The sequence below is a fragment of the Cydia pomonella genome, chromosome 4, assembly GCF_033807575.1.
Source record: "Cydia pomonella isolate Wapato2018A chromosome 4, ilCydPomo1, whole genome shotgun sequence".
NCBI lineage: Eukaryota > Metazoa > Arthropoda > Insecta > Lepidoptera > Tortricidae > Cydia > Cydia pomonella.
The window spans coordinates 26223269-26240290 of NC_084706.1; the positions used below are offsets into that span (position 1 = coordinate 26223269).

Consider the following 17022-nt stretch of genomic DNA (forward strand, 5'->3'; position numbering starts at 1 on the left):
ACCAGCGCCCCAGCTCGCACCTGGCCCCCCGCAGCCCCGCGCCGCACGCGCACACGAAGGGGAGCGCCGAGCCTGCCGGCGCCGCGCTGCATATTCCCCCTAGTAGGTAAGCTTGCGTCATCTACTTGGAAATGTCCTCACCTCTTCACACGCCCCTCCGTGCTGGCACACGGGCGCGCCCTCCGCGCCGCACCAGCGCCCCAGCTCGCACCTGGCCCCCCGCAGCCCCGCGCCGCACGCGCACACGAAGGGGAGCGCCGAGCCTGCCGGCGCCGCGCTGCATATTCCCCCTAGTAGGTAAGCTTGCGTCATCTACTTGGAAATGTCCTCACCTCTTCACACGCCCCTCCGTGCTGGCACACGGGCGCGCCCTCCGCGCCGCACCAGCGCCCCAGCTCGCACCTGGCCCCCCGCAGCCCCGCGCCGCACGCGCACACGAAGGGGAGCGCCGAGCCTGCCGGCGCCGCGCTGCATATTCCCCCTAGTAGGTAAGCTTGCGTCATCTACTTGGAAATGTCCTCACCTCTTCACACGCCCCTCCGTGCTGGCACACGGGCGCGCCCTCCGCGCCGCACCAGCGCCCCAGCTCGCACCTGGCCCCCCGCAGCCCCGCGCCGCACGCGCACACGAAGGGGAGCGCCGAGCCTGCCGGCGCCGCGCTGCATATTCCCCCTAGTAGGTAAGCTTGCGTCATCTACTTGGAAATGTCCTCACCTCTTCACACGCCCCTCCGTGCTGGCACACGGGCGCGCCCTCCGCGCCGCACCAGCGCCCCAGCTCGCACCTGGCCCCCCGCAGCCCCGCGCCGCACGCGCACACGAAGGGGAGCGCCGAGCCTGCCGGCGCCGCGCTGCATATTCCCCCTAGTAGGTAAGCTTGCGTCATCTACTTGGAAATGTCCTCACCTCTTCACACGCCCCTCCGTGCTGGCACACGGGCGCGCCCTCCGCGCCGCACCAGCGCCCCAGCTCGCACCTGGCCCCCCGCAGCCCCGCGCCGCACGCGCACACGAAGGGCCGCGCCGCGCCCGCCGGCGCCGCGCTGCACACGCCCCCGTGCAGGCAAGGCTGCGCCGCGCACGGGTCGCCGTCCACTTCGCAGCGGCGGCCTAGGAAACGTGCGTGGCACGTACACCTACGAACAAAACACGTTTTTAGGGTTCCGTAGCCAAATGGCAAAAAACGGAACCCTTATAAATTCGTCATGTCCGTCTGTCTGTCCGATTATGTCACAGCCACTTTTTTTAAAAGCCCATCAACGTGCTCACTAGCGCCGCTGCTAAATAATTGACGATCGAATCAAATTTAACGACAGATATTTAAAAAAGGGGGCCGCTACGTACTGTATTTTGTATTTAAGTTACATTTTGAATACATTATAACAGTTTTTACGTTGCTGAATTCGTCAATCTAGGCGTCCAAAGTTAAAAAGGCCGTTTTTGTTTTGAGTTCATAGATCGACGAATCCAACATAGAAACTAGTTTTATGTATTCAAAAGGTACTTAAATACAAAATACAGTACGTAGCGGCCCCCTTTTTTTAAATATCTATCGTTAAATTTAAACAATCGCAATTATTTTCCAGTGGCGCTAGTGAGCACGTTCATGGGCTTAGAATTTGAATTATTTATTATTATCAAACGTAGAAGTTTTTGTAGCAAGAACGAGTGCTTGAGAAAATGAAACATCGACAAATAATAACATCGATAAGTCAGTCATAGATTAATAATTAAAAGATTTAAATTCTACTTGCTGTAATTTACCGAGAAATTTCAAGAATGCAAATCAATTACAAATCCGACCATAAATAATGTCTTTATTACATATGTATATTAAATATTTAAAAATAAAAAAGTAAAAAGTAGAATACGGTGTCAAAAAATAAGAAAACTACCTATGGGTGTATCAAAGAAGATATCGAACGTGTTGTGTATTTCGCGGTAGCTATCTTTTTATACAATGTTAAAAATATCTATAACGCTAAGGTAACATCGATAATAGACATGTCGATATTTGTTTCAATCACTTTATTTTGCCACAAAAACTTCTATGTCGGATTATTACTTTCTCAGTTTTTATACATTTCTTTGCTTCTGCATATCACTTGATATACGATACGGAGAATCGTATTTATTAAAAATGTTATATTCGCCCGTCGTAACATATGTAAGTCAACAGCAGCTTATTGGAGTGGTGAGGCAAGATGTAGAAACATGAACACTAATTCTTATAACAGATTATCCAGCTCGTGACACGTCCCGCCATTGAGACACGGGTACTCAGAACACGGCGAAGGCGGCGCTAGCGGAGCGCAAGCGGAAGCGAGACGCCCGCACCCACATGACTATTTGTACACTTTACAGGGACCAAAGTTATAACGTACCTGTATCCTTATTAATTTTCCTCTCCCTCTTCATATTCAGAGACAGTCGTATTAGATAAGACGAGAGACAGAAAAACTAGGGCCTCCGACGATGCCCTTCCGACATAGATAGTCACAGCGTGTTAAAGGGAGAGAAAGACTGTCTCAGATAGAGTGAGACAGCAGACCACGCTGAGACCATTTTAAACGTACCTATATCCCTCTTTGCCTTCTTTTAAGAAAATAGCGAGTTCATAATAAATCCCGTCATTGAGACACGGTTACGTCGGGTACCCGGTACACGCAGTAGGCGGCGCGAACGGAGCGCAAGCGGAAGCGCGTCGCATCCGCACCTGCCTGACTATTTGTACTCGAGGATTCTAGATATTGTAACATAAAAGGGCTGTTTACACGTACCAATATCCTTCTTCACCTTCCGCCCCCTCTTCTAAGAGATATGCCAGCTCATGACAAGTCCCGCCATTCAAACACGGGTACCCGGAGCAAGCGGTAGGCAGCGCTAACGGAGCGCAAGCGGAAGCGAGTCGCCCGAACCCGTCTGATTAGTTGTACACTTTACAGGGACCAAAGTTATAACGTACCTATATCCCTCTTCGCCTGCTGCCCCCTCTTCTAACAGATTCGCCAGCTTATGACAAGTCCCGCCATTCAAACACGGGTACCCGGAGCAAGCGGTAGGCGGCGATAATAAAGTGCAAGCGGAATCGAGTCGCGCCCGCACCCGCCTGACTAGTTGTACTCGAGGATTCTAGAGGTATATATTGCAACATGAAATAACTTATTAAACGTACCTATATCCCTCTTCGCCTTCCGCTCCTTCTTCCAATAGATTCGCCAGTTCATGACAAGTTCCGCCATTCAAACACGGGTACCCGGAGCAAGCGGTAGGCGGCGCTAGCGGAGCGCAAGCGGAAGCGAGTCGCGCCCGCACCCGCCTGACTAGTTGTACTCGAGGTCCAGCGGCTTCCTCTGCACCCGCGCCTTCTTCTAGTGGGACCAGCGTGCCGCCGAGGGTCACGTCGGTGATGCAGCCTACGAAGCCACGGGTCACCTGTTTCATACAGAGGGTTAATGTAAATTGTGGATGTTTAACGCAAATCGTGGATCATTAAATCTGCTGCTAAACGTGTTTTATCTCCTCCATGACACTTTTATCTAGTTCCCCTTTCCCTGTTGCTGGCACTGTTATACAGTATTTAAATCCAATACGGGCAATAAATCAAACCAGACATAGAATTCACCCGTGTAATGATTACACGGATTACAATTAAGAAGTTTTTAAAGTTTTTTTTTATTAATTAATTTTTGAAATTTCGACCGAGTTTATTTTTGTACTGAAAACATTACGAGATACGAGCTTTTTATAGTAACTGTCAATTAGGTACGTTACATTGTGGGCTGAATATTTCGTATGGTTAATATTTTCATTGTATTTCTAAGCAAAAGTTATCTCAATATACTTCTTAGGTCCTATGTTAACCACCGTTTATAAATTTGCCCGTATTGAATTTACACACTGTATATGAAGTATATGTATGTTTGGGATATTTTTTTTATTTGCATGGTATTTCGTAAGACGACCGGTTTGGCCTAGTGGGTAGTGACCCTGCCAACGAATCTGATGGTCCCGGGTTCAAATCCTGGTAAGGGCATTTATTCGTGTGATGAGCATGGATATTTGTTCCTGAGTCATGGGTGTTTTCTTTGTATTTAAGTATTTATATATTATATATATCGTTGTCTAAGTACCCTCAACACAAGCCTTATTGAGCTTACTGTGGGACTTAGTCAATTTGTGTAATAATGTCCTATAATATTTATTTATTTATTTAAAAGTTGTTGACTTAAAAAAAAAAAAATATACGACATTATTACACAAATTAACTAAGTCCCACAGTAAGCTCAATAAGGCTTGTGTTGAGGGTACTTAGACAACGATATATATAATATATAAATATTTATAAATACTTAAATACATAGAAAACACCCATGACTCAGGAACAAATATCCATGCTCATCACACGAATAAATGCCCTTACCAGGATTTGAACCCGGGACCATCAGCTTCGTAGGCAGGGTCACTACCCACTAGGCCAAGCCGGTCGTCAAGGTGCCTTACCTGTTCAGGCGCCAGCGCGTGCGCGTGGCGCGCCAGCGCCGCCCCGAGCAGCAGGCGGTCGGCGCGCGCGTCCAGCAGCGCGGCCGGGGGCGGCGCCGCGCCGCGGACTGCGCGACGATCCACCTGATACAACAACATTTTTAATATTAAATAATGTTTATTAGGTTAAACATTATAGGTAAAGTTTAATAATGATTGGATTTGGATCTTTTTTTTTTATATACTACGTCAGTGGCAAACAAGCATACGGCCTGCCTGATGGTAAGCAGTATCCGTAGCCTATGTACGCCTGCAACTCCAGAGGAGTTACATGCGCGTTGCCGACCCTAACCCCCTCCCACCCTCGTTGAGCTCTGGCAACCTTACTCACCGGCAGGAACACAACACTATTTTTTTTTTTTACTACGTCGGTGGCAAACAAGCATACGGCCTGCCTGATGGTAAGCAGTATCCGTAGCCTATGTACGCCTGCAACTCCAGAGGAATTACATGCGCGTTGCCGACCCTAACCCCCTCCCATTCGTTGACCTCTGGCAACCTTACTCACCGGAAGGAACACAACACTATTTTTTTTTTACTACGTCGGTGGCAAACAAGCATACGGCCTGCCTGATGGTAAGCAGTATCCGTAGCCTATGTACGCCTGCAACTCCAGAGGAGTTACATGCGCGTTGCCGACCCTAACCCCCTCCCACCCTCGTTAAGCTCTGGCAACCTTACTCACCGGCAGGAACACAACACTATTTTTTTTTTACTACGTCGGTGGCAAACAAGCATACGGCCTGCCTGATGGTAAGCAGTATCCGTAGCCTATGTACGCCTGCAACTCCAGAGGAGTTACATGCGCGTTGCCGACCCTAACCCCCTCACACCCTCGTTGAGCTCTGGCAACCTTACTCACCGGCAGGAACACAACACTATGAGTAGGGTCTAGTGTTATTTGGCTGCTGTTTTCTGTAAGGTGGAGGTACTTCCCCAGTTGGGCTCTGCTCTGGATCTGGAATGACATCCGCTGTGCTGTGCCCTACCACACAGAGCGAGATGAAAAAAATACCTGTCTTGTGCACAAATCACGCGAGGATTTTTCACTCCCACCTCCCCCTTGGTGATATTTGGTGAGATTCTTGGCTACCCCCCCCCCCCCCTCCCTCCACATCCTCACGTGTTTTTTTGAAACTTTTTCATTCTACCAAATTTTAAGATAAATAGTATTGTATGTAGTAAATCTTATTTATTTTTCTAATTTTGTAAAATAGACTCCCTATTGTGAAGTGCGAAGTGAAGATTTATGTTTAACGAAACTGAGATAAAGCGGCCAAGTGCGAGTCGGACTCGCCCATAAAGGGTTCCGTACCATTTATAACGTATTAAAAAAAACTACTAACTAGATCTCGTTCAAACCAATTTTCGGTGAAAGTTTGCATGGTAATGTATATCATATATTTTTTTTTAGTTTTATCATTCTCTTATTTTAGAAGTTACGGGGGGGGGGGGGGGGGATTCAGTTTAGAAAAAATATGGTATTAGAAACCTCAATATCATTTTTGAAGACCTATCCTATATTATAAGATACCCCACCACACGTAAGGGTTTGATGAAAAAAAAATTTTGAGTTTCAGTTCTAAGTATGGGGAACCCCCAAAATTTATTGTTTTATTTTCTATTTTTGTATCAAAATCTTAATGCGGTTCATAAAATACATCTACTTACCACGTTTGAACAGTATAGTTCTTATAGTTTCGGAAAAAAGTGGCTGTGACATAAACGGGCAGACAGACGGACATAACGAATCTATAAGGGTTCCGTTTTTTGCCATTTGGCTACGGAACCCTAAAAACTTATTTATATTGCTGACAAACCGGTCCTATTGTATATGTCCTACATATAATAGTACATTTATATTTATTTGCGTACGTGAACCCTCGTTTCGCCGATGATATTGGGTTCGGCCACTAACTCCTCGATTTCGGCATTCTTACGGATCCTCCAGGTGCCGTCATCTCTCTTGATAGGTCCCAGGATCTTCCGTAACACCTTTCTTTCCGCTACCAGGAGCTGACTCTCTTCTTTCAGTGTTAGTGTCCAAGCTTCGCAGCCATACATAATTATTGGTCTTATTATAGTTTTATATAATATATAACTTAGTATTTCTGCTGAGAAGCTTGGACGCCAACATCTTATGGAGGGCGAAACGAAATGCCACAGACTTCGCTGGTTCGGCCATTTACTGAGGATGGGTGAGGATCGAGGTGCTAAGAGAGCTTATTTGGTACAACCGACTGGTCGCCGTCCAGTGGGTCGGCCCAGATACCGCTGGAGCGACAGTGTACAGGCGGATCTGTGCCAACTCAAAGCCGACAACTGGCAGGAAGCGGCACAGGATCGGGACAGGTGGCGTTCTCTCGTTTTGGAGGCCAAGACCCTCTATGGATCACTGCGCCACAATAGTTAGTTAGTTTACGTGAACCCTCACTGAACAATTCATGGATAAGTCACAGTGGTTATTTTTTTGTGAGATATATAAACTTAGTTAGTTACCGTGAGACTGGCGCTAGCTCCTCGCCGCTCCAGTCTAAGTTCGTGCCATTCCCCATCAGCTACAGGTACTGCTGAGAGCACGGACGCGGGCCCGGAACCAAGCTCCATGCCTTAACACTTTCGCTGCCGGGAACCCGCTAGGTGGGTTCATTTTGTATAGGATTTTGGCTTGGCACTCATTATGTTAATACTATTAGTCTTACAAGTTACAACTTAAACTTCGTACCGTCCCAGTTAATTAATGTCACAATTTTCGAAATCCGCATCACTTTAAACCTAGGAAACGATATCCATGACGATTTTGACATAAAAAAAAAAAATTGTTTATTTCAGACATGTGTCCATATAAGTATTAGTAAAACTTAAAAAATAAAAAAACTTAAAAAGACTAGGTTAGTTAATTTACATAAGTACTAAGTATAATGAGAAAAAAATTCAAAAAAAAAAGTGAAACAAATCCATTGACAGAAGCAAACAGTGAAAATAATTTATTCACTACTTGGTCCTACCAATGACCACATCAACCCAGTACTTTGTTAGCGGGCAGTCCAGGCGCTCCGCCAACACCCTCAGCATACAGTTGCTGCTGCCACGCACTCGCTTTAGCATCGAGGCAATTATTTTCCGCCTTATGGCGAAAAAGTCATTCGCCCGTGCCTCGGCAAACATGCCTGATGCACTGCAGTGCTTTGGCAGCCTCAGCAGCATCCTGAGGATGTTGTTGTACTGCACTCTTAATGTGTTATAGGACCTCTGAGTAAAGCTTACCCACAGGCTGCACGTGTAAAAAGTTTGACAATATGCTTTAAAAAGTGTCAACTTGACTTGCTACAAAGTTCGGCCATCTTCGATTAAAAAATGGTCATAATTTTCGTACACGTATCCTCGAAAACCTAGAAAACGATATGCATAGCGACGTTCACGTAAAAGTGAAGTTGTTTTTTCTATGATTTAGGAGGCAAAGCAGACGAATTGCCTGATGGTAAGCGATTACCGTCGCCCATGCACACAAGAAGGTTGTAAGTTCGTTGCCGGCCCATGGGAGTATGCACTATTCTTGAAGGTTTAAAGGTAGTTAGTTACCGTGAGCCTGGCGCCAGCTCCTCGCCGCTCCAGCCTCAGTTCGTGCCATTCCCCGTCAGCTACTGGTACTGCTGAGCGCACGGACACGGGCCCCGAGCCGAGCTCCATGCGGAACTGTACGAAGCCTTCCACGACCTGTGGACAAACAAATTTATTAAGAACCACCGATCTGCTAAAAAACAAATCACATATAAATTTTTTTATACTACAACAGTGGCAAAGAAGCATACGGCCCGCCTGATGGTAAGCAGTCTCCGTAGCCTATGTACGCCTGCAAGTCCAGAGGAGTTATTTCAGTCATGTAGTAAAGAATACTAAAAAAAAATGGCTAAGCGGAGGCCGAGGACGGAATCGAACCAGCGCCTTCAGCTTACGCGGCTAACATCCTGGGTCGTCATACCGCGAAAAAATTTTCTCTGTCACTCTAATTACGTCTTAGTGAGAGTAAAAGAGAAAGATTCCCGTAAGTTCCGGATTTCGGTTTTCGCGGTAAGGGGGCTGACCGATTAGACTACCCGGCCACCACCAGCCGCAGTTCATTAGGAATCACTCCAACTGAATCATACACAGATTTTTTAATAAAAGTTGTGACTCACGTGGACAATGATTGACAACTTTTGTGCATGCAAAGTACTGTACAGGCGGCACGTAACGGAAACGCAACGTTAACGCTAATTCGTCTTCCGGTATACGCTCGCCCGCTACCACGCCACATTCGACGCGCAGCAAAACATAACCGTCGCCCGCTAGTTGAAGAACTCTAAGACCTGTAGAAATGTCTACACTACCTACCTCTAGTATAGCGTAGTCGACCTTTCCGGCCAGCCACAGCAGCGTGCCCGCAGCGCGTCTGGTGCGGAAACGCAGCGTTAACGCTAGCTCGTCTTCTGGTATACGCTCGCCCGCTACAGCGCCACGCTCGACGCGCAGCCAAGCGTAGCCGTCGCCCGCTAGCTGTAGAACTCGAGGGCCTGTAAAAATAACAAGTTTATAGATCGTGTCATTCACGAAGACGCGTGCCTTGACTGGTATTGTCATGTTATAAAAGGTTAGATTTGACAAATCTGCGCGTCATCGTGGATGACAGGAACCATATATATATATATATATATATATATATATATATATATATATATATATATATATATATATTCCTATAGTTCCTATATATATGTATATTTTGCCCGGTAAGATGGCGCCACTTTTTGATATTTAACAAATTAAAGATATAAAGATATATTTATTTGCAAAATGTAGTGGTAAACATAATTGATCAGTACCCCTAGTGTAACTTTGATCGACATCATAACGTGACGAACGCGTTTGCGTTAAGTGTCATTTTGTATAGGATTTTGAGTTTCCAAAACGTCCCGCTTGGCGCGCTCTTTCGAAATTCAATACAAAATGAGACTAAACGCAAACGCGTACGTCACGTTTGGAAATCGAATTTATTTACACTAGGGGTACTGTAAGTAATTTTAAGTGCGTACATTTTACTTAATGAAGCATACAAACTTTCCTTATTAACTAGGTACTATAACTAAGTATAGCATATACAAATTTTGAACAATATAACCATGCTTTATAATCATATACTTAACATTAATTAATTTATATCCAAGATTTACAAAATTTTATAATCATTATTCATTATTATTTATTAGTTTAAACAAGTTAAGTTAAATATTCATCAATTCTATTATAACACTTATCCAAACAAAATTTATATAATTTATATTTAAATTCAGGCATGTCGGAATCCCTTATTTCTACGGGCAAATTATTAAATATTTTTATAGACATACATAGCACATTGCTTGCAAAGAATGCTGTCTTTGAGTGGAATGGGTAACACAGATCGAGATTCGAGATTGATATATTTTAGTAGATGCCTTATTTCTAAATAAACCTATATTATATTTGACAAATAAACTTATCTCATAAATGTATAATGAGGGTAGTGTCATCACTTTTAATTTATTAAAAAGAGGTCGACAGGGTTCTGTTTGATGCACACCACATATTGCCCGTATACATTTGTAGCAGATTCTTTTGTAGCAGAAACACTTTCTGCATATTACTACAGTTTCCCCAAAGTATTAAACAAATATCAGTGAAAGCATAAGGATCAAAGTCAAATGGCGTTCTAAAAGTTTTAATCATGTGTCGAAAGATGGCAATAAATTTAATGTAGCTACAAAGTTTTCTTTGGCAATCCACCTTTATTTCAAATTCTCTTTTAAAAACACTTACCAGCGGCAGCGCATTCCACCCCGCTGCATTCAGCTTCGTGCTCGCATCTCGGGCCTGCCCAGCCCGGCTCACAAACACAAGACCCGCGTAACCTAAAACCCAATAATAGTTATTTGTTTAACAAAACGGCAAAGTTTTTGTTTAACCCCTCGAGCTAAATATTGATGCCCGAGCAAGAGAAAGATTCCAAAATTTAACCACGAGCGTAGTGAGTGGTTCGAGAGGTGGAATCTTGAGCGTTGCGAGGGTTTCAAGGAACGAGGGTTAAACAAACTTTGCCTCCGAGTGAAACACAACATTTTTTACCACACCAACCCGAGGAAAAAACTAACTATGAAATACCAAAAAATCAAATCCAAATTAACGTAATAAACAATTTAACATTCAAAATCATCATTTAAAAGTCAATTCCACCAGCTAACGTAAGAAAACAAATCAAAATTTGCATCTGATTACTTTGCCCCACATGTGAATAAAATGCAACTTTCTCATTCGTTTTGGAACAATCAAAAGGGCCTTTACCGGTTGGTGTGGTGAAAATATGGTTAAGGAACATTTTTTATGACGACTATTCATTGATTAAGTCACAAAAAAGGATACGTTTTTGAATAAACTTCTAAATGCTTGTTTTTACTCGTCTATTTAATTTTAGAATTCATTACTTGTCTCTGTGGTCATATTTAGTATACTGTTTGTATGTATATTTGGATATGTATCTAATATTTATTTACTTGACTGTTAGCATCTATTGTCATATTTATTTGTTTATTTAAATTGGAAATGTACTGTGTGCTTAATGTATGTGTATTTTTTCTACTCCTTTAATTAATTCGTGCACTATGTCATAAAAACTGACTGTTCTTTATATCCTGCTACCCTAAGGTTGTCTCGAAAAGATCGCTTACAGCGATATAGTCTCCCGTTGCTGTTGCTTTCTTTACATTGTAAATCTGTTTTTCAAATTTGTTTTCTTTATGGTGCAATAAAGAATATTTACTTACTTAATTTCAGAATAAAGCTTTTTGACACTTGTAACTGAACTAAAATATCCATTATACAACAATTTAGACAACTATAATATTCATTTAACACGTTAACAGTCTCCATACTATATGTATGCATTTCCTCGTATGGCCAAGCAAATTACTTCAATCACACGTCCATGCTCCACATATGGGTCACTTAGAAAAACACAAGCACTCACTCGTAATACAACGGTAACTTTCTGTATGCTGTTGTCTAAATCGCCAAAAATATTATTATATCATAATTATATTATCATGCAGTAAGAAGTTATACTTATCTAAGTACGTGTCTGGTCGTATCTCTGTGACCCGTATGTGGGGCACAGACGTGTGGAGATAGTTCAGCGTGACCCATATATAGGGCGCAGGAAAGTGAACGTGTTAATTTAAAAACGACTAACCGTAACGGTGGCGCCACCAGCGCGAACACGTCGCTCATGGCCGCCCGCGCGCGCTCGGCGCGGAGCTCCACGCGCTCGGCGCAGGCGCCGCGGCCGCAGCCGCCGCACTGCGCGCGCACCAGCTCCTCCACCACCAGGCGCGCGCGCTCCTCCAGGCGCTCCAGGTGCGCGTGCAGGCGCCGGCGCAGCGCCTCGCCCGCCAGCCAGCCGCCCGGCGCGCGCACGGCCAGGGCCACGTCCAGGTCGCGCGCCACCTGGGTATTAAGGTAACTTTTTGTCAAAAAAATTACAGTACTTTTTAGGGTTCCGTACCCAAAGGGTCAAACGGGACCCTATTACTGAGACTCCACTGTCCGTCCGTCTGTCACCAGGCTGTATCTCATGAACCGTGATAGTTAGCCAGGTGAAATTTCTACAGATTATGTATTTCTATTGCCGCTATAAAAACAAATACTAAAAACAGAATAAAATAAATATTTAAGGGGGCTCCCATACAAAAAAGTGATTTTTACATAATGGTTTAGATAATGAATGTGGAGGGAAGGAACGGCAGAGGAAAACCTAGGAAACGGTGGATGGATTGTGTGAGAGATGACATGAAACGAACGCGAGTGAATGATGAGATGACGGGTGACAGAAAGATATGGAAGGAAAAGACATGCTGCGCCGACCCCAAATGAATGGGATAAGGGCAAGCGAATGATGGTACAGAACCGACTCGCACTTGGCCGGTGTTTTACCACGGACAACTATAGTTGTTTTTTTTTTTTATAATAAACGCTTTTTAAATATCAGTAACGATTATATCTAAAAATAAAAGAATGTAAAAGACCGTATATGATTTATAATTGGTATTTGCAGTGACTTATTTAAAAAAAAATTTTTTTCAATAAAAAGTCTCCTCAATAACGCTTACCTTCTTTCTAATCATCATCATCATCATATCAGCCTTTTATCGCCCACTGCTGAGCATAGGACCTTCTTTCTGATACTAAAGAAAAACTGATTCTAAAATCCCCAACCACAATTCGATTGCGTTGTTTCATTACAGGGTTTCTATGGCCACCTCCTGTCTCCATCATCAGATCAGCTCCAAGACATAATAATATTGCATTATTACTCGACTAACATATGTATGCAAATTTTCAGCTCATTCAGAAATTAGGAAGTGGGTCAGATATCTCCCCTCTCCCAAACTCCCAAGATTTGACCCAAGTAACTAACAAACTGGCAAAAATTTCATTTTTGGTAAAAACTTTTTTCGCTGACTGTACTATTCTTTCCACAGGCAACTAATACTTATCGAGATAATTCTAAAAAAAAAAACGCTAAGTACCATTAGGTTGCTTTGTCTTATCACAGAGTTCCCATGGCCACCTCCTGTCTCCATCATCAGATCAGCTTGATGACACCATAATATTGCATTGTCACCGTACGTACGTACGTACTTACATACGTATGTAAATTTTCAGTTTCATCGGAAATCAGGAAGTGGGTAAAATTTAACTTGCAAGATTTGACCCGTATATACATACATATTACATACATAGGTACATTGCAAGTTAAATAATCGGACAGACAGAAGGACATGACGAATCTATAAGGGTTCCGTTTTTTGCCATTTGGCTACGGAACCCTAATAAAAGCATGTAAATAATTAAAAATTAAAGCAATGTACTTTGACTTCAAATGTGAAAACAATAGAAAGCATGTCAATAGAGAGGAGGGGAAAAATTAACTAGACAAATTTTCCCACATTAATAACTTTTGTAACTTTGAAAGCTACACATATGCTTTTTATGCTACTACTCGTATCACAGTTGATTCCACTCAGGATCGAATAAATGAGTCGAGGGAATTCTTCAAGTGGTATATACATACCTATGGGTATTTATTTAATAATATTTTCGTGCTTTCATAAAACATCAGATGGTGAAATGAAAGTTAAGATTAAGACAAAAAAATATGACATGTAAACCTAATTTTTTGAAGTCTGCTCTTTTTTGGCGCTATTGCACTGCATCGATTGATCGGAATTGATGGCATCAAACATTAATCATTCAAACTATGCTATAAATTATTTAAGTTTAGCCTTCATATAGACCAATAGTGGGACCGGATTTTTGCCCTATAAGTTTCGATAATTCTAAAGAGTGAAAAGTGATGTTTATCTGGTATGGGACATATTTTTAAGCATATTTGTAATATATGAAGAAAATTTAGAACGAGCGTTAGATATAAATAAGGTATTTATGTATTTTTATTGATGAATTTTGAATATTGAATTAAAGTACAAAATTTAAGCATCGTCTTTTATAATATGTATGAGGCTTTATGCTATCAAATTTTTAGAAAAAAAATCAACGTGCTACTTTGTCAAACTCAAATTTGCTTATTATTTTGTCAATATTGAATTAAAGTTTGAAAAATCCACAATATCATATCTAAATTCTTAAGTTAATAGGCAAGGCAAAAAATTAGAAGAATAGGATATGTGCTTTACAATTAATATGCGTTTTTTGTCCTGTAAGATCTAATATTGAATTAAAGTCCGTAGAGATAAGTCTATTACTATAAAATAATATATGCAGCCATTTTATGGAAAGGTAGAAATATCTGTGTGTAGCTTGCATTGTAATAGTAAAATCAACTTAAAAAGGCGCGAAATTCATAACCACGCCGCGCTGGTCCGTCAACATGTCGGCTCGGCGCGCGGGAGCCTATCTATCGTAGCCGACCTAGTGAGCGATAGATACCTCGCCCCGCCCGCGCCCCCCGCTCAGCTTCGCAAGCGCTGTTTGTCTTTTCTTTCAAATCATTCATTTGTTTGTTTATCGTGCACATAAATTAGATGCGGACATTACATGAATTTAATTATAGAGTAAAAGTTATTATGACTTCAAAATGAGTGAAAAATGTTTGATATGTGTACTGTACTGTACTGACTTAGTAACAGAGAAAAAACGAGGAATTGAGCAGTTAATAACTGCGAGCAAATAATCTTTCTTGGTGATGGGAAAGTTAAATATTTCTACGGGAAGGAGGAACTAGGTTTCCATAAAAAGTGTAGATTATACATTGAGTCGAAGGCTATACCGGCGTACAAAAGACTAATGGAGGTGGCATCAGAGGGCTTACCGCGAACCACGTTCGACGTGTTGCCTCCCTGTCATACTTACGTACGAATTTACAAGTGCGACAAAGAGGTAACACGTCGAACGTGGTTCGCGATAGGCCCTCAAATGTACAGCCAAGTGACGATGATGAAATAGTACATTACGATACAAGTGCGAAAAATAGGAAATTCGAAACGAGTGGCGATAAATTAAAACACGACCGAAGGGAGTGTTTTAAATCGACACGAGTTGCGAATTACCTATTCGCACATGTATCGTACAACGTTTTACAGTACATATGGGGCTACTTTATAGCACTAGTGCGAGAAGTAGCATATTACGTTACTGTGTCGAACATTTAAAGGGCCATATGTACTGTAAAACGTTGTACGATACATGTGCGAATAGGTAATTCGCAACTCGTGTCGATTTAAAACACTCCCTTCGGTCGTGTATTAATTTATCGCCACTCGTTTCGAATTTCCTATTTTTCGCACTTGTATCGTAATGTACTATTACAGTACATATGGCCCTTTAAGTAATATGCTACTTCTCGCACTAGTGCTATAAAGTAGCCCCATATGTACTGTAAATTACATTTTCAAAACTTATGTCTTTTGTTACCATTGTGTTAGCCGCCTGTACTTACTTTCAACATATATTAGTAGTTTATGTTACTGCTACATAATAAAAGGCATTAAAATACACGAGTGTGGGCTTAGGAAACGAACGAAGTGAGTTTCTTAAAAAGATCACACGAGTGTTTTAATGCCTAATTATCTTATACCTTTAAACGAGCAATTCTTGTATATATATATTTCCGGGATCTCGGAAACGGCTCTAACGATTTTGCTGAAATTTGGTATATGGGGGTTTTTGGGGGTAAACAATCGATCTAGATTAGTCTTATGTTTGGGAAAACGCGTGTTTTCGAGTTTTCATGCGTTTTTCTTTCGACGCAGAATATGGTCGCTAATTTCGTGTTGCCGGCCACTGTCCGTCTGGTCCAGCGGGTTAAGACGCGGACTGCTAAACGAGTGTTATGGGTTCGAATCTCGCCTGGTGACTAACTTTTGTTTTTTTTTATATGTTCAATTTTATATATAATTTTTTAATTTTTATTGTTTTAGACAAGTTTAATTTAGTAAAAGAATGTAGTTAAGATTATCACCTATACACCACCATATTACAATAAATAGTTAGTTATAACCGAGCAAAGCTCGGTCGCCCAGGTACTGTATAGTTATTGCAGGTAGTTCGCAATCACATTTTTAGCACAGGCATTATAAGAGAGGTATGGGCATTGTAAATGTCATCTGGCTCTGTGTGGTAGGGCACAGCACAGCGGATGTCATTCCAGATCTAGAGCAGAACCCAACTGGGGAAGTACCTCCACCTTACAGAAAATCGCAGCCAAATAACACTAGACCCTACTCATAGTGTTGTGTTCCTGCCGGTGAGTAAGGTTGCCAGAGCTCAATGAGGGGTGGGAGGGTGTTAGGGTCGGCAACGCGCATGTAACTCCTCTGGAGTTGCAGGCGTACATAGGCTACGGATACTGCTTACCATCAGGCAGGCCGTATGCTTGTTTGCCACCGACGTAGTATAAAAAAAAAAACAGTTTAAATATTTCATACGACATGTGCTAATTATTTGTCTCAGTGTAAACAAAAATATATCATAATTATGATATCAATTTTCAAATTCAAAATGGCGGACATGTTTTATAACTTATTTTAAGAAATTATGAGTAGTTTAAGACTTTAAAAAGCAAGAAATTGTTTCTTGCTTCTGTTTGTATATGTATCATGTAGTATTTGATGTTTTCATTATTTTTGAAAGTCCTCAGGGTGCCGATTACGAAAATGACATCCATTATGGAACCCAAGATGGCGGACATTCATTTTTCTTAAAAATCGGTATGGGTGTCATCTCCGAGGTTCTTCGAGGTTCCGATTACGAAAATGACGTCCATTTTGCAATCCAAGATGGCGAACATTATTTTTTCTTAAAAATCGATATGGGTGTCATCTCCGAGGTTCCTCGGGGATCCGATTACGAAAATGACGTTCATTTTGAAATTCAAGATGGCGGAAATTATTTTT

The 17022-nt window shown here is 42.3% G+C and overlaps 1 protein-coding gene across 2 annotated transcripts in view; it reads right to left on the bottom strand.

Annotated features, from left to right (window-relative positions):
* LOC133517361 (fat-like cadherin-related tumor suppressor homolog) overlaps positions 1-17022 on the bottom strand; it is a 210370-nt gene that overhangs the window by 16628 nt on the left and 176720 nt on the right. The window contains exons 39-45 of one of the 2 annotated variants that reach the window (XM_061850657.1): positions 11802-12055; positions 10376-10467; positions 8915-9093; positions 8123-8257; positions 4502-4624; positions 3174-3433; positions 906-1134 (exon numbers count right to left, since the gene is read on the bottom strand). In XM_061850657.1, coding sequence (XP_061706641.1) covers positions 906-1134; positions 3174-3433; positions 4502-4624; positions 8123-8257; positions 8915-9093; positions 10376-10467; positions 11802-12055 — 1272 coding nt within the window. Of the gene's footprint in view, positions 1-861; positions 1135-3173; positions 3434-4501; positions 4625-8122; positions 8258-8914; positions 9094-10375; positions 10468-11801; positions 12056-17022 lie in introns of those variants that run through there. The other variant, XM_061850656.1, reaches the window with a different exon arrangement.